We start from the raw sequence: 19,036 nt of genomic DNA on the forward strand, positions 1-19,036 counted from the left end.
TTTTTCATGCCAATCACTGTACAGCATGCAGGCAGTTACAGGCTGAAGAAATCTTACATATTAATTAGATAATGAATCTAGGGTTATCATAAAGCATTTTCCTCTTTCCATATAAAATCTAACTTTCTATTGTGTGTGGTTCTATTTCTCTGAATTTAGGATGAAATTTTGACTGTTATCAGACGAGTAGATGATAACTGGGCAGAAGGAATGCTGGGAGATAAAATTGGAATTTTCCCTATCCTCTATGTTGAGGTAAGCTCACAATTGTTTGTGCATGCTTTCTGTCGTTTTTGTTGTTTATTTAAACACACAGCAGGTCAGAATAACCTTGGCGTTCCTGAAAAGAGGACAAACTATTTTGGAATGGCTGAGAAGAGAAACTGTTTATGGTGTTTTGATATAAGCCACCCAATGAATTTACTCTTATCCTGGTCAATTTAATTTAACCCAGTTGACAGGATGTACGCCTGTGAATTGTCAATGGCTTCCAGTCAAGAGGTTTTGGTTTAATCTCAGTGATACATATGGAAAATAGGAGAGGGTAATCACAATACAAAATTTACTATACAGCCTGATTTCCAGTCACCTTAGAAGAAGAAGGTGCTGATAACTGCTCTATCCATCTCTCTGCATTCCATTTTCCATGATGTTCCCTGTTTATATTCTCTGCAAACTATTTGGGGCCCTGTTTGTAATAAGAAAGCAAGATAGAAACAATTGAAGTTAGGGTCAGCTGTGTTTGAAAGCATAGCCCTTCACGGGGAACACTACAGATGTTCCCTGCTCTAGTGGGAGCTCTGGTAGCATGACCCTTTGCTACCCTCTCAGGGGATACACTAGGCCCGATCCTTAGCTGATGTAATTCAGAACAGCTCTGTTGATTTCAATGGCATTTCAGTGATTTCTGCTAGGTGAGGATCTGGTCCCAGTGCTCCTGTGGAAAACCAGCCAGCCCAGTCACCTTTGGGGCGGTTAGCAGAGCTATCCAGCAGTTGTTGTGCCCACAGGAGTATACAGATTACAGACAATGCTAATTTATGCATGGGTATCACAAGTGGGGAGGGGCATATGCTGATCAGGGGCTGGCAACAGTCTGGCTCTTAATTTGAAAATATTCCAGACTGGCATGTTGTCTTGGGATCATTATCCCTCAGTATTGCCTGTATGCAACCTGCAACCATGTTTTGGTTAAATGTGTTCCATATTTCAGTTGTACTTGAGGTTTCCCTCGGAGGATTCTAACTCTGTCACAAGCACTTTTCTTAAGTAGTTTTCATTTCAAAATACCAGTTTGCATCTGTTTTCCTCCTCCTCAACTGGTCAAAGGCATCATGTGGTGCAGAAAGCTTCTGTGCATCACACACTTGAGTGACTTGCCTGTAGTATGCTCTGCTGCAACAGGCCTGGTTTATAAGCACTAGTAGCTTCATACTAATATATGGGCCTGATTCTGATTGCAGACTTATACTGGTGCAACTCTATTGACTTCAGTGGAGTTACTCTTCATTTATGTACTGGGTACAAAATCAGACCCATTGTGTGTAGCATTAATGTGATGTCCCCCAGAAACTAGTCCTCCAAATTTCTTAGTTAATTACTTGAGGCAAAACAAAGATAATTAGTGCTGTCTCTGATTATTAACTCCAACATAGATGAATTTTCAGTAAAGCATAAAAATCACATTCTGCACCGGACAAGAACAATAATATTAAAATGAGGATGTGTAATAGCTGTTGTTGAAAAATTGGCTGCTTGATGGAAGCTAATGCTTAGTGATTCTCTCTGCTCAATGTGTAAGATCCAGTCAGTTTGTTATAATTGACTGCTACAATGGGCTTAGCCCAGCTCTCATCCTTCTCTTACCTCTCCCTCATCCCCTTTCTTGATTGTGTCAAAAACATCGCTGACACAACAAACTGTGATCGATGCTCTTCCGGTTTTTCATTGCTGCGTGATACACTAGTAGTTGACATAGATCCAGTTGTTTCAAGTAGGTGCTGACTTCCAGATAACCTGCTGAATGGACAGTAACCAATTTGTCAACTGTTGTGTGAGGAAATACTGGTAGTGATACTACAAAAGAAATGTACGTGGAACTGGACACAAAGCAAGATTGTTTTGAATGACGTGCCTCAAAGGATGGGGTGTCACTAATCCCAAAGTATGAATGATACTAAAGGGAATTTGTCTACATGATTCAGCATAGTGCCAGTTAGCCATAGTTTTTGTTATATACTGAGGGCAATATCAGTTAGTTAACCACTGATCTTTAATAAGTTCAGGCAATTTTCCTTTTTCAGTATTCCCAAATAAGTTGGTTATAGTAGTTAACACATAACTCCAATAAGCAGTACAAATAATTTCTTTACCTTCCTGATTTTCCTTAACTTTTTATTATTTGTTGTGATTAATTTATTAAGTTTTGCTTGTGTTTGAGTAAACAATTTAGCAATGTCATTCATATTGTAAGCAGTGTACCGTTTCTCAATAGCTAGGCCCTGAATGCCATAAATTATGGGTTTTGAAATTGTTTCCGCTGCCTGCTGCTCAAAAGAGTTGTTTTTTTATTTTTATTTTCATATTACCATTGTTCCAAATAGATATTCCAGATTCAAATAATCCTGAAATGTAACCATAATCCCATTTTAAGTCTCCTAGTTCAAAAATTACCAGACTGCAAAATAGTCTTTTGCCCAGCCATTGAGTCTTGCTACCTGTGTATTAGCTCCTTCTCCTTTAAGCATTGTGGCTTCACAATACTGTCTTTTTATCTGTTATATTGGCATGAGGGTGTTAGAGCTGTGCTGGCATGTGTAAGATTGAGGCGACAGAAGAACACAGCATGTCCTGATAGATTTAAACCTGCAGTAATGAAAAATTGAGACAGGAGGGACACCCAGTAATTGGAAGGACAGATCCCACCAGCACACTCAAGAAGTACAAACTCAAAGCTAGAGTTGTTAAGTAGAAATTCTGAATGCAGCAGCAATGCTAGATTTAAACTCCAAAGAAGTAGTGGCTCTGATAAAAGAACCCCATGAATCAATGACTGAGCTGTATAATTATGTTCCTTATTGCAATAACTGTAACATAGCTATACCGTATTGCAAACCAGCAAATTGCAATTGACAACATGTGAGCCCATTATTGCGATGTGTTTTATTGCATGAGGGGCACTAAATGCTGGGATTAAACAATATAAGGATTTTTTTAAATTAATTCCTTACGGCAGTGGTTCCCAAATTTGTTCTGCCTCTTGTGCAGGGAAAGCCCCTGGCGGGCCGGGCCAGTTTGTTTATCTGCCACGTCGCAGGTTCAGCTGATCACGGCTCCCAGTGGCCATGGTTCGCCGCTCCAGGCCAATGGGAGCTGCTGGAAGCGGCGCGGGCCGAGGGACATACTGGCCGTCGCTTTCAGCAGCTCCCATTGGGCTCGAGCAGCGAACCACGGCCACTGGGAGCCATGATCGGCCGAACCTGCGACGCGGCAGGTAAACAAACCGTCCCGGCCCACCAGGGGCTTTCCCTGCACAAGCGACGGAACAAGTTTGGGAACCACTGCCTTACGGTATTAAAGCAAAGCAGAGTCAAGAGTAACTGGTATCTTGTCCAATATCTGTAGTCAAAAGGATAATAGAAATGGGGGCTACCATTTGGAGTGCTGGGGGTATTCAGGGCTCCACAATATAGATCCAGAGCAGGGGTCGGCAATGTTCGGCACGGGCTCACCAGGGTAAGCACCCTGGCAGGCCGGGCCAGTTTATTTACCTGCTGATGCGGCAGGTTCGGCCGATCATGGCTCCCACTGGCCGCGGTTCGCCATCCCAGGCCAATGGGGGCAGCGGGAAGCCGCGGCCAGCACATCCCTCGGCCCGCGCCGCTTCCCGCCGCCCCCATTGGCCCGGGACAGCGAACTGCAGCGAGTGGGGACTGTGATAGGCCAAACCTGCTGCGTCAGCAGGTAAATAAACTGGCCCGGCCCGCTAGGGTGCTTACCCTGGCGAACCGCGTGCCGAACGTTGCCGACCCCTGATCCAGAGTATGCTGCGAACACACAAAACCCAGAGAAAAAAATCTTGTGAGTAAATGTTTGAAAGAAGTTTGGATCAGAAGAAGACATTGAAGAAAATGCAGCCAAATAAGACAGCACATTCATGAAAAAAATATAACATTTGTTTGAGAAAACAATGATTTTCCTTATGAAATTACCTTTGCAGAGACCCACTTTTAATTGTCTTGTGATTTGCTTCTTGATCTTTAATCCACTGTAAAGCAGTTTAACCTATTCAGGGCTTCAAATATGCTTTAGCCAGTGTTCCAACCATGGTCATAAAACACTGCTCCGCAACCCTCCCATGGTTCCTGTCTTTGTGCCAGCCTTTGTCTTGGACTGCACACCAAATTACTTTACTGAAATCCCTGTAGTTAGTTTATTTGTAGAATATATTTTTGTTTTTATTAAAAATAAATAAATAAAAAGCTGTGTTCAGTTACTTTTAGTACTTAGCATCCAGTCATGGCAGGTCCAAAGAACCACTTAGCTCTTCATAAAAGAACAAAATCTTATCTCATAGACTAGCATGTGACTGCTTTAAATCAGGGATTCGGAAACATTTTTCTGATGTGAACCACATCCTAATAATGAGACTTTCTTGTGGACCATCTTCTCTTCCATAAGATACCTTCCAGTCCAACATTTCTATGTTTTTGTGTTTCAACTGAGTAGACCACCACTAGTCCAATTTCCAAACTGTGCAGTATCTCTGTACAATATGGCAGCCATAGCAATTACAATTACATGCATAAGCACGTAAAATTCAGAAAACGTGTGTGTATTTTTAGGCATGATAAGTATTTTGGCCTTTTCCACAAAAAATGAATTCCACTACATTTCTGTACTGCATTTAATCTTTCCTTCCCATCTCTTTTGTTCCCCTCTCCACCTATATCACAGGGATGACAAGTTAGGGCCCTAAACAATCTATTTGTCCTTAATTTTTTTTTTTTTTTGAGCCTTCAGATATGTGGTCTGCATGGCAGCAATTTCTGCTCCATCAAAGAGGAGAGTAAGAGAATTGAGACACAACAACAGCAGATGAGAAGCCAACACCTCTTGGCTTCTTAAAAAGCAATCCCATCCTTTGAGTTTCTGTCTAAGGTAGAGGAAGCTGAATTTCACCTTAGCTAACCATCTATCTTCTATTCTTTTCCCCAAAGCCTTGTAACGTGCTAGATATAAAAAAAGCGTTAATTAATGACTTTGAAATACCCTAAGAACAAACCCTTACAGAAATCACCGTTTGCTTATGGCCTTTGAAGGAAAGTCCAACTGAAAAGCAATCTCTCTCCAGAGAGCATCCAAAGAGATGTTCCAACCAAAAAGATAAAATGCTTCAACCAAGCCTTGCTAATGTTATTTAATGTTAATAAAAAATAAAGGTTTTGAAAAGTAGAAAATGAGCCCATTCAGAAAAACTTCTTTTCTTAAAATCCATAAGCCCTGGTGTAAGTAAGTGTAATTTTATTGACTTAAGGGAGTTGCATCCCTTTATACTGGAAGTGAATTTTGCCCTTTCTCTCTCATTTCTTATGTCAGATTTTTACTTTACTTTTGTCTGGCTACATTGCTCGTTTTTCTTTTCGGTTGAAAAGATTTTCTTTGTTCTTCTCATTCTATGGAATATTCTATCAGCATACTTCTAAAAACAGGTTACCATGGAAGTGCATTGCGAAGGAATAGTTGCTGTGCCTTTCACATGCTGAAGGTGCATTGCTGACAGCAAGAGGGATTTTTGTGGGAATCAGTACTCCTGCTTGTCGTCTCAGAGTATAAAACAATGCAAAGATAAAAACCCTTTGATTTAAGGTAACAGGTTCTTTTAATAATGACTCTCATACAAAAATAAATCAGTTAAATAACATTAGGGCAAAGATGCCAATCATCAAAAACTGGAATATTTGCAATCAAAGGAGAACAGACTAAAAATCCATGTACAGTGAGATGTAGTGGGAAGAAATCAGATTGTGCCATGTTTTGCCTGATTATTGCAGGTTTATGGAACATTTCCATCTTAACTGTGCATTGTCTTCACAGTTTTTGTCCATTTTCTGTCTCTTTGGTTTATATAAATGTACATGCTGGTGCCAGTTTTTTGTTTTGTTTTATTTTTACAATGTTGCTTAAAAAAAACTCACTGTATCACTACAGCTGAGACCAGTACAACTGAAACGTTATTCCCTCAGCTCTTGGAATGACGCATAACAACCTCTGTTCTTAATGCAGATTGTCATTCTTAACTATATACTTGTAACTGATCTCTTCTCTTTATTTTATTTATTTTGATTTGCACAGTAAAAAGACACATATTACAGACTCTTGGCACCCTAGAAATCTATTATAAACACAGTCCATAACAGACCAGCCAAACCCACTGTAACATTAGGATTTGGGTAATATCCCTTTAAGTAGTTTGTGAGTCCTCTAGTGGCTTTCACTGTCTTTTGTATCAGAATCCTTCCAAAGCCTCAACATGTGTATGTGTGGGGCTTGCATGTTATATGTAGTTAGTAAATAGTTATATGAGCCCCACTGTGCCAGTCGTTCCTTCATATTATATAAATGTTATGTAAAGAGCAAACAAGATGACATCAACTCAGCACAATGACCATTCCACAAAAGAATCCCCACCTTAATGTCAAAAACTTAATGCGTTAGTACAATCTGTGGTACTGTAAATTTCCACCAATGCCTACGAGCAAAATAAAAAGTCATAACACTTATTAAAAAAGTTTACATATGAAACTAATGTGACTCTAAGGGAAAACAAGCTGCCATAGTTAATCTCCTTTCCAATTGCTGTATATTGCAATTCCATATTATATTAGCTGTCACTAATAAAGCATTGGCACTGCTTAGATCAGATGCTAATGTACAGGAAGTCTAGGCAGACTCAGGTACAGTACATCCATTTTGTCCACTGAATTCCTTCCTCGGGTCACGGCCAGTGAATTTATAGTTTTGCAGGGAATGTGGAATCAATATTCAGAGAAATCACCAGGCTTCTGATCTCTGGATTCCAGTGAGAGGGGCAGCATAGACTCAAAGGCCTGCCATGGTGGCTGAGGGAATTTCTTACAAGAGAAAATTGAGGTTCATATACTCCTACAATGTTTGGAGTGAAAAAACACCTGAGGCCAAACGTCTATCCCTTTGGCTCTGTACTTGCTGAAGGGACCCCTAAAAGTATTTTATTTACTGTTAGTTTTTGCCATTAAAATAGGTTTTGAAACACTTCAGTCTTTTCAGCAACTTCACAGGTTTTGGGGTGATATGTCTTAGGATCGTATTTCTATGTACCATTTTCCATTCAACAATGTACCCAACTTCATGGGGTTTTGAAGTAGATCTACAGCACGTAATCATTATTCTGGTCTCTCCCTAGAGGAGTTGCACTGTAGGGGGCCTTTGTCTTAGCCATTGATCACCTCTGACAGCCAGGTTCTGAAGATTGTTCCAGAAGTTCAAGAGTGTGCATTTATTTTTAGCTATCTCACAATTGTCCACTTTGAACCAATGCCTGAAGGAATCTGCATCAAGAGCAACAAATACTTAATTTGCACAGTACTCAGTTAAAAATAAAAATCTACAAGATTTTTATTTTTTATATGGACATTTTGCTATTTGTCTTTTATTACTGTTGTTGCTGTAAATGTGTGTCTTAATTAGTTTCACTTATTGAGCTTCCCTTTTTGTGCCCAGACATTTCTCTACTAGCTCTATAAACTCCAAGAGTGGAAATCAATATAGCAAAATTTAGCCACAGAGAAAGAGTGAATTACTTACCTATAAGACAGTGGTCCTCAGAAACTAGCATGCTGCATAGATGCACATCCTGCCACTCACCCAGAGTTACGATAGGTTGGCTAGGCTTATACCTTTTATCAAACAAGGAGCCAATGGCTGAATGCTCTGGTGAAGCGCAGGAACTGCTTCCCCCTAATTGCTTGCTGCTTCAGATTACAGAAGTTTCTAGAACTTTAGAGCACTGTCTGTGCAATGCACAAGAGGCAAGAAGGCCCAAGAGTACAGACCTGTGCTGAAAGCTATTTTCAAACAAAAAATAATGTAAATGAAATTATTTTTTTTTCAGGCTAAAAAAATTAATTAGTTGCACCATAAATAAAAGTTGCTTTAAACAAGCCTCAACTCAAAAAGTACATTTTTAGGTATTGGTGTTGAAGTTAGCGAGACACGAGAAGGACTAAATCTAAACAAATTAACAAAAAGAAAAGGTTGGTACCTATTTGGGAATTTAACTTTCCTCCAGTTTGCCTGTCAATGAGCATGGGATTCTTGAAAGTTCACCCATTTTATTTTTAGTCTGTCTAATAAAAGGAACCACATCCAAATTCATGGTTTTTATTTGCTTTTTAAATCCCTTAACAACTGGATTAACCCAGTGTCAGTTTGTATGTCTTGTGCCACCATTTGCTCGTGAAAATATATAGAAGGCGCTGTCAAAGCCTCATGTTCTGTGCAACAGATTAGACTTAAATGATGAGGCAGGGAACCCAGAATTAAATGGTAAGCCTCCTCTCCCTTACTGTTGTCCCTCAATTTATTATTTATTTTAATTTATTAATTTGTATTGCAACAATGCGAAGCGCTGTATAAACAAGGTTAATGACATAAGTCTCAATGTAAGCAAGGTTGCAGAGGTGTCCTGTTATAAATCTGACTTTGTCCCATGTTGACAGAACTGAACTGCTTCAACAGGAAATGTCATGAGAATGATTTTCATTTATAATAGAATAGTTCTGGAAGTTTGGGACAAATCAGAAAAGGCATGTGTGTGACATCACGGGTCAGACATTGTGGTGGATTTTGTTTTGGCTTGGGAAAGAGCATGCTGGGCAGTGGGCAGCCTAAACTCCTGGGTTAGTTTATCCTTTCTCACAAGGAGAGCTGTCCCTGCAAGGCAAGCAGTAACACCCACTGTGTAAGCCCTGCCTGCCAGCAGAGGGGAAAGTGAGTGAGATTTGAGCCAAGCTAGCCTGTTTCCAGCTGAGGCACTCTCTGTGCTACCCCTTCTCCAATCTCTGACACCACAGCAGCAGGAAGGGTTGGAGCAGGGACAGGAAGAAGTGGAGTGAGAGTGTGGCCTTCAGGGAAGGGGAAAAGCCTAGAGGCAAAGCTGAGGTAGAGCACTCCGGGGGAAAAATAAAAATCAGCGCCTATGCATCTAGGGATCCCTCATGGCAATAGCCTGGCTCCTGCAGGAAGGAGGGATTTTAAAAAAAGAATTTTAGAAGTAAAGGTCAGGGCAAAAGGGAGTACTGCTGCACTCTAGGGATAGGACTAGCTTTCTGTGTATAGAATGGTTTCTGATACTAGGGTTGCCTAGGGTTACTATATCTAATGAATAAAAAAAGAGGACCCTCCATGGGCCCTGGCCCCGTCCATTTCCCCACCCCTAGCCCCGCCCCAACTCCACCCCTGCCCCGCCCTAACTCCGCCCCCTCCTCCCTCCCACTCCCAGCCATGGGGAAAGGGCTGACCCAGCGCTACCCGGCTTCATGGTTTGCCGGGCAGCCCCCAGACCCTGCGCCCCCGGCCGGCGCTTCCCCAGCGCAGCTGGAGCCCGGGAGGGGAAGCGCCCAGCCGGGGGCGCAGGGTCTGGAGGCTGCCCGGCAAACCGTGAAGCCAGTAGCGCTCGGGCTTTGGGCAGCCCCTATGCCTCCGGACCCTGCGCCCCCAGCCGGGCACTTCCCCTCCCGGGCTCCGGCGGCGCAGGGTCCGGAGGCACGGGGGCTGCCCGAAGCCGGTAGAACAGAGCCGAGCTGCCCAAGCGCTACCGGCTTCAGGCAGCCCCCCCGCCTCCGGACCCCAAGCTGCGGGCCAGGCACTTCCCTTCCCGGGCTCCAGCTGAGCTGCTCCACTCCTCCCCTCTCAGACTTTAAGAGCCGAGCTGCCCGAGCCAGCGCTACCAGCTTCGGGCAGCCCCCCTTGCCTCCGGACCCCGAGCCGCCGGAGCAGAGCAGCTGGAGCCGGGGAGGAGAAGTGCCTCGCCGGCGGCTCGGGGTCCGGAGGCAGGGGGGGCTGCCCGAAGCCAGTAGTGCTGGCTCGGGCAGCTCGGCTCTTAAAGTCTGAGAGGGGAGGAGCGGAGCAGCTCAGCTGGAGCCCGGGAAGGGTTTTTTACCAGAACGCCCGGTCAAAAAGAGACCCTGGCGGCTCCGGTCAGCACTGCTGACCGGGCTGTTAAAAGTTCAGTCAGCGGTGCAGTGGGGCGAAGGCAGGTTCCCTGCCTGTCGTGGTTCTGAGCGGCTCCCAGAAGCAGCGGCATATCCCCAGGGCCGGTGCTACCATAAGGCAAACTAGGCGGTTGCCTAGGGCGCCAAGATTTGGGGGCATCAAAAAGCGGTGCCCCCAATTTTTTTACAGCGTTCCTGGGCTGGGCTGCCGGTGGCGCCCTGACATGTGCGGCTCAGACTCCCTCTCCCAGCGCAGCAGCCGCTCCACTTCTCCCGCCTCCCAGGCTTGCGGCGCCAGTCAGCTGTTTGGCACCGCAAGCCTGGGAGGGGAGGAGAATTAGAGCGGGGGGCGGCGTGCTCAGGGAGGAGGTGGAGCAGAGGTGAGCTGGGGTGGGGAGCTGCTGCATGGCTCCCCGGGATGGGGGGGTGGGGAGCTGCCATGGGGGGGGGGGGTGCCTCAGGGAGGGGAGGGGAGCTGCCGCAGGGCTCCCCACCCCAGCTCACCTCTGCTATGCCTCCTCCCTGAGCACGCCGTCGCTGCTCCACTTCTCCCGCCTCCCAGGCTTGCGGGGGGGGGGGTGCCTCAGGGCAGAGGGTGGGGGGAGCTGCCGCAGGGGGGGGCATCTCAGGGTGGGGGGGGGCGGGGAGCTGCCGCAGGGCTGGGGGGGGCGCAAGGTGGAAGTTTTGCCTAGGGTGCGAAACTTCCTTGCACCAGCCCTGCATATCCTCCCTCTGGGTCCTAGACATAGGGGTAGCCAGGGGGCTCAGCACACTGCCCCCGCCCCAAGCACTGGCTCCACAGCTCCCATTGGCCAGGAATTTCAGCCAAAGGGAGCTGTGGGGGTGGCGCCTGCGGACAGGGCAGCGCCTCCATGTAGGAGCCGGAGGGGGGACATGCCGCTGCTTCTGGGAGCTTCTTGAGGTAAGCGCCCCCCGGAGCCTGTACCCCACAGCCCTTCCCATCCTCCAAACCCCTCCATCCCAACCCAAAGCACCCTTGTGCACCCCAAACCCCTCATCCCAACCCCAGAACTCACAGCCCCAGCCGGAGCCCTCACCTCCCCCCGCACTCCAACCCCCTGCCTCAGCCCTGATCACCCTCCCGCCCTCCGAACCCCTCGGTCCCAGCCTGGAGCACCCTCCTGTATCCCCAACCCCTCTGTGATGTTGCACTCTATATGATTTTATAAAAATATGCTAATGAGTGTGAATATAATGTAACTGGGGTATGCTTCATGCAAAAGGTCTCTTGTAAGGTATCATTACAAAGCTTATAATCTACTGAATGTGTTCATCCTATTTGTATAAATGTATCATTCTTGTATCTGCACCCCTCATTTCTGGCCCCACCCTGGAACTTGCATCCCCAGCCCAAAGCCTGTACCTCCTCCCACCCCAACCCCCTGCCTCAGCCCGGAGCCACCTCCCATATTCTGAACACCTCAGCTCCACCCCCCAGCCTGGAGCCCTCTCCTGCACCCCAAACCCCTCATCCCTAGCCCCATCCCAGAGCCGGCACCCATGCTGGAGCCCTCACCCCCTCCCACATCCCAATCCACTGCCTCAGTCTGGAGGCCCCTCCCGCACCCTGAACTCCTCATTTCTTGTCCCAGCCCGTGCCCTGAGCCGCAGCTCTCACCCCTTCCCACACCTCAACCCCCTGAGCCAACCTGGTGAAAATGAGCAAGTGAGTCAGGGGAGGGGGGGCGTGGTGAGCAAGTGACAGAAGGAGGGGGGATGGAGTGAGAGCGGGTGGGGTGGGATCTCGGAGGAGGGGCGGGGCAAGTGTGTTCAGCTTTGTGTGAGTAGAAAGTTGGCAGCCCTATCTGATCCATGTGCCCCTTGCCTGATGTTTCTGTGCGATGAAATGGAATGGTTAGTGTGTGACTATTGCCCTCTTGTTGCTGGCCCATACAGGAATAGAAGTTCTGCTTTAGCTCAGGTAGTGGAGATAACACATTTTGGCTTCACAGATCCTCTGGTCTGTCTCTATCCAGCCACACAGCTAAAATTCTCATCCAGGCTCTCATCATCATCATCTCATCATCTCATATCTTGATTACAGTAACATCATTTTCTCTGGCCTTGACAAATGCAGTCCTGCCCCAGTCATATCCATTCAGAATGCTGCTGCAACAATTGTTTTCCTAACCCATTGCTTTGACCCCTCTCTTTGAATCCTTCCACAGACTCCTCCTTTTCTATTGTATCAAACATAAGCTGCTTTCTTCACTTTCCAGGCCCTTCCTGACCTATCCCCACCCTACCTATTATCTCTTATTCACTATCAAGGTGTTGACTCCCATCTCGAGCTGGCCTGCAGTGCCAGTCTTTGTCACGCACTTGTTAAATTTTCAAACAGGCTCCTTTCGTGCTTTCTCCCACACGGCCCCTCATGTTAGTGATGAGCTCCCTATAAACATGTGCAAAGACATTACATTATCCCCCTTTAAATCCCTCCTTACAGCTTGCTTTTCTGTGATGCCTGCAATAAACTTAACAATATTTAGACTGTAGATGGGCAGAGACCACTGCCTATAATTCTGATGTGTATTTTCTCATTGTTTTCTTGCAATCCTCCATTGCCCTGTCTGAATCCATCCATTGTCTCTTCTTGTATAGCTAGATGGTGAACTCCTGGGGGCAAGGACTGCCTTTTTGTTCTGTGTTTGTACAGCACCTGCCACAATGGGGTCTGGGTCCAGGACTGGGGTTTCAAGGAGCTTTGATAATACAATTAATGTAATAATAAGAGCCTCTGCATGAGTGCAGCTCGTGCCATCATAGTGGTGCACACTGTAAAAGAAAATTCTGAAATCCTGTTGCTTAGGATGCACTCTATCTCTATCTATGTGGGTATAGTGCATGGGGGCCTCTATCAGAGGAGAATGCTTTAGGGAAAAATTTGCATCACTGAGATGGTGTGATACAGCAACAGGCAAAATCATTATCATGCACTTCCAGAAACATTTCATTATGGGTGGATTTTTTATTCATTAATTCATTTAGCCACCTCACAAGTCAAGAGCATGGCCTAGAAACTCCAAATCCACTTTATTCTGTTGTCTCTCCTGAGAGCCAGTCACCGTATTTATAGTGTTTGAAGAGCTAACATTTGAAGCTAATGAATTTGGACTTACTCCTCTGAGAAGACTGTTGGTGTGTCTATACTTATAGCTGGTGATGTAATTTCCAGCTAGGGGAGACATACCTCCGCTAGCTCTGATTGAGTCAGTGTGCTAAAAGAGAAGCATAGCTACAGTGACACAACCAGTGGGAGGTGCTAGACACCATGAATACATACCTGTTTGAGATGCTAGGTACATGCTCAAGTAGCTAGCCTCTCTCGCTGCATGCACCTCCGCAGCTACACCATTTTTAGTGCTTACCCGTGCTAGCTCTGATCAAGATAATGTCTCCTTGAGCTGGAAATTATGTCCAAGTGCAGACATACCCTGTGTCATCCAGGAGAAGTACTGCCAAGGTGTCTGTCAGCAGGAATCCTCAGAGCTTCACCTCCCACAACACTCAGTGAAGTCCTGGTAGGTATCAGGAGAGAGCAGAGCCTGGAGGCTTCTTCCGAGCACCATCTCAAGACATGAAGGTGGAAAGCAGAAGTCCTGATAGAACTATTGAGCTACAAGCTCAAGTTGCTTTAGGGTAGATAAACTACACAGGGGTTACTTCAGAGCGGACCTGCTCCATGTGGTCTTATGCAGAAACTGCAGCATCTGCACCAGCCACCACCCCGGTGCTCAGGCCCTTCCCGGCAGAGTTCCTACAGGAAGAAAGGCAGAGGGTTTAAGTGTTGGCACTTGATCCAGTCTTCCTCAGCCCCCTCATTTGGGCCCTGCTTGTCAACAGGGTGGTGAATAGCAATTTTGAGGGTGCCCCTGAGGGTAACGCACTGGACTCTGTTCAGGATCCAGTCTCCCCTCTCTTCCTGGACCATTTATCCCTGTTCCTCTCTGCATGAGCCCGAATTACCTTGGACCACTGGGTGCCCAGCACCATAACATCTGGCTACACCCTGCAGTTTTCCTCCTTCCCTCCCCAATCCCTCTTCAGGGACCCTTCTCACAAGCAGCTTCTCGCCCAGGAGATGGAAACCCTCCTGTGGGTATGAGCCATCAAGGAAGTTCCTCAAGACAAGAGGGAAAAGGGATTCCATTCCCGATACTTCCTAATCCGGAAGGCCATAGGGGACCTCAGGCCCATCCTAGACTCTTCGTCGCCTCAACAAATATCTGAAGAAGTTGAGGTTCCGCATGATCTCCCTGGCCACCATCATTCCCTCTCTGGATTTGGGAGACTGGTTCGCCACCCTCGACTTAAAGGATGCTTACATCCATATCTCCATTTTCCATGGACACAGGAGGTTCTTACACTTCATAGTGGATCAATGCCATTACCAGTTCACAGTGCTACCCTTCAGCCTTTCTGCTGCACTAAGAGTGTTCATGAAATGTATGGCGGTAGTGGCAGCTTACCTCTGGCCCCGGGGCATTCAGATATATCTGGCTAGTCAGAGGCCGGTCACAAGCCCAGGTTCAGTGCAGCCTCAACCTGCGGATCCCCTGGCAGGACCTGGGTCTACTTATAAACAAGCAGAAGTCAACCCTGGACCCGGTTCAGTGGATGGAGTTTATAGAGGCGCAGTGCTCGACTCCACCTAGGCCAGAGCCTTCCTACCAGAGTCGCAGTTCCAGGCCATGTCGGAGCTTATTAAACCACAGAAGAGCACACCGTCTCACAACCACCCGGGTCTGCCTCAGGCTGTTGGGCCATATGGCAGCATGTACTTACGGGGTTTGGCACATGTGACTATGTCTCAGATCTCTGTAGCATCAGATGTGGCTAGCATCAGTCTATGCTCCCAGCAGGTACAACCTGGATGTAGTCATCTTCATGGATAACCACCTGCATCAAGTTTTGTCATGAACAGGCAAAGGTGTCTCCACCGGCCATTGTAACGGCCCATTCCACCAGAGTGCAGGCCTCATCAGCAGCTTTCCTGGCCCAGGTGCCCATTCGTGTACCATTACATCATCACCCAGCAGGCCCAGGACGACGCCAGCTTCGGCAGAGCAGTTGTCAAGGCTGATTCCCCACTCTGGCACTTCGAGTGCAGAAGGTGGGGGCCCACAAGGATTCTAAAAATTAATACTGGCCACTCCAGGCTTGTATTAAACTCCCAAGGTTACAGTTTCTCTCTGAACTTGGATGGGTAGATATCGCCACCACCCAAATGCAAAAAAACTCTTTGAAACCAGAAAGATGCACTTGGGAATTCCTTCCTGTGGGGTACCCTCAAGCCCTTTACCCCCCTCTGGGGAAGAGATGAGAAAGAAAAACAAAGGAAATCAGTTGTTGCCACCAGCTAATTTAACAACATATGCACAAACCTCTTAGGACACAAAATCCAATCCTGTTCTTCAAAAAGGTAAATTTTATTAAAAACAACAAAAAAGAAAATACATCTGGAATTTAGGCTTTTGCTAGATTTAAAAACACCACTTACAAAATTTAAACATCAAGAGTAACCTTCTTGAGTTCAGCTTAAAGGTTACAAGCAAAACAAAAAGCATTTGGGGTTAGCACAGAGGAGTCCACAAGCCAATAAGAAATAAAAAGAAATAACCCTAATTGCGTCTTTCTACACATTCCCTAATTTACTTACATATCTGGGGTTTCAGAATAAGCAATCTCTAGGTATGATCTTATGGTTTTTCATATCTGGCTTAAGCGTCTCACAGCTTAACTGCTCCCTCTTCCCCTCTTTCCCAGAGAACCACAACACCCAGACAAAGGGAATTTTTTTCCCCAATTTTAAAAAGTTCTAGCTGTCCCATTGGCTCTTTTGGTCAGATGCCCACTCCTTTCCTTTTACCTGTGGGCTTGTTAACTCTTTACAGGTAAAGCAAGTAGAGAACAACCACCAAGAGGGATTTCATAACCAACTGGCTGGGTGGGTGTCCACAAAAGGGAGCTATCCCTCTCATTTATCACAGCAGTATTGCAAGCCGCACGTCCGTGAATTCCAAGCCCACCTCCAAGGATACTGCTTGTGAGTCACCGAACATAGAATTGATATGAGCAAGCACTCAAAGAAGAAACAATTATTACCTACTTTTCATACTGTTGTTCTTCGAGATGTGTTGCTCGTGTCCATTCCGTGACCAACCCTCCATCTCCACCGTCGGAGTTGACGGCAAGAAGGAACTGAGAGGGTGCACATGAGTGCGGGGCTCCAGAAAGCGTTGGAGCCAGCCTTACGGATACCACTAAGGGAAATGGACACAGGGCTGCCCAGAGGGGGGGACAAGTGGGGCAATTTGCCCCGGGCCTCGCAGGGGCCTCCACGAGAATGTCGGAGGCTCCCCCCGCCTCTGCCACAGCCCTGACCCCCAGCTCTGAGCCCAGCCCCTGTGAGCCAGGCACCCCCTGACCCAGAGCCCAGCTCCCCACCCAGCCCTGGGAAACAGCAGCGCCACCCCCAGGCAGTGACAGCCCATTGGCACCAACCACCACCAGCACCCAGTGGCAGCCCATTATGTAATTGCAAATGTATACATACCATTAAAGCATTTGATGTTTTTAAATAATGTAGTTCGTGTATTTTCAAATTATTAAAAATTAATTTTTGAATGTATTTTACTGGTTATTTTTTACATTTCCAAATACATGTTACTAGAGTATTGTGACATTTTTTTATGGAATGGGCCCACCGAAATTGCTTTGTCCCAGGCCCCCTGAATCCTCTGGGCGGCCCTGAATAGACATGAGCAAAACATCTCAAAGAACAACAGTTACAAAAGGTAGGTAACCATTTTTCCTCACCTTCTCTCCTCTGGGTTTTCCTCAGTAGGGATCACCTAGCCCTTTAGGGAGACAAAACCCTGCTCTCCCTCAAGCTGGGCTTTATTTCTAATTAGTCCTGGCTCACCCTCCGGATGCACCCAGTCTGAGGCCCATATTACTCTTTTGCAACCTGTGTGGGGTAAACACCCTATCACACAACCTTACTGACATTGTGTAGGATCTTAATCTGCTAACTCTCCTGTTGGTTTCAATGGGGACAATTGTGAAGTAAGATATTACTCACCATGACTAAGAGTGGCAAAATCTGGCCCATAGTGAACAGATATGAAGAAAAATATCCTCAGAAATGTTGGAGATGTGCAGCAGTTCTGAGATTCATTCATCTGGAGATGACATGTCAGTGACAGAATAGTCAGCATACTTGAAGGGTGAAGGCTGCAAAGCTGGAATTGTTCCAGAAAGAAGTAGGAAAAATTAGAAAACTGAACTTCTTTTTGGTGGGTTCTTTTATTTTTAATTTCCTGTCTTCTTTTTTTTCTTCCCGTTTCTCCTCAGCAATAGTCATTCATTTAGATTTCACTTGCAAAAGGTAACGAGTTATGCTTTGCAATATACTATATATTTTATGTGATTCCCCAACCTATTTGTTTGTCCTAGATCCATATGAATCATTTTCTGTCCAAAGACTGTTGGAGAAAAAAGAAAAGAAAAAAATATTCCCAATTCACCACCCATGAGTTAATGTTTACTCCTGCTGCATGCATCATTTATTTTCATTTTGCAGGATTATGATGACACGTTCTTTCAAGAACATATTGTTCTAATATACTACATTCCTTCAGCCTCTAGATATTTTAGAAATGACAATGGTGCTAAATAAGAAAGATCTTGTTAAACAGGAAAATAGCTTATTAAATACCTTTTACGTTTCAAGGAACAGTATTAAAGAGATTTCCCCCCACCCCCCAGAATTTAGGTAAGCCTGTTAAGAGAAATATAGACAATCTGCTGCATAGCTATATGTTTAGGGATTTATCTTCCTCTAAGAGCATGATTATGTTTTTAGCAGGCTTTTATATCTGAGTGAACCCTATTTCGCAGCTATTGAGGCATGGAGTTTAGAGTTGCCAGTGTGCCCTAGCAGAATGCCCATTGTCACTTTGTGTGCCTGCACAGTCTATGTCATTTTCATTTTCAGTCTCATTCTGCGTGGAACAAATCTTCTCTGAATCACAGTGGGCAAGGGGGATTGTGGGAGTTTCTCTTCCATAGTGAATAAACCATATCCAGAAAAATGTGTTCTACATTTGCTGGACGCTGCCTTGCAATAAATTAGGACACTTGCAACACTGGAACTATCTAGTAATGCTTTGGTTTTCATTATAATTTCTTCTTTCACATTATACTTCATTAATGTCTCCTTGTATGAAAGAAGGGTATATAAATTGGCACTTGCTGCAAGGATCTTATAACTTTCATCCAACACATTCAAACTATTCTTAAATTGGGAGGCTTTCTATAAACATGGAGATTATAAATGTATTTAGTATAACTTTAACAATATACTTGCTTTTTATCAACCCACTTGTAAGTCTTCAGAACTGTTCTGTTTAAACTTCATTAACTACTCCACAAACCTTTAAATCATCAGTAATTAAGGATGCATTTTATCTTATTTCCATTTGAATCAATTGGAGTTTTGCTATTTCACTTTAGTAGGAGCAGAATGGATCCTATGGTTGAAAACTTGGAGAGTACAAACAAAAGCTGCTTGAACATTTTAAATTTTTGTTTTAGTTTCTCATGTATTAGAATGTCGAAAACACATTTAAAGATGCCGTTGTTCTTATTAACCTGGCAAGGGCAGAAGTAGTTATGTAGTTACATTCTCATTCATTGATCCACATCACCACACTTGTGAGTATAAGTAACATTCCTAGTGTAACAAATTTATTGAGAGT

At 45.3% G+C, this 19,036-nt stretch overlaps 1 protein-coding gene across 3 annotated transcripts in view; it reads left to right on the top strand.

The window, feature by feature from the left end:
- SH3RF3 (SH3 domain containing ring finger 3) overlaps positions 1-19,036 on the top strand; it is a 402,883-nt gene that overhangs the window by 279,023 nt on the left and 104,824 nt on the right. For all 3 annotated transcript variants that reach the window (XM_054010738.1, XM_054010746.1, XM_054010753.1), the window contains exon 3: positions 160-255. In XM_054010738.1, coding sequence (XP_053866713.1) covers positions 160-255 — 96 coding nt within the window. The remainder of the gene's footprint in view (positions 1-159; positions 256-19,036) is intronic.

The sequence above is a fragment of the Malaclemys terrapin genome, chromosome 1 (genome assembly GCF_027887155.1).
Source record: "Malaclemys terrapin pileata isolate rMalTer1 chromosome 1, rMalTer1.hap1, whole genome shotgun sequence".
NCBI classification, from domain to species: Eukaryota; Metazoa; Chordata; order Testudines; family Emydidae; genus Malaclemys; species Malaclemys terrapin.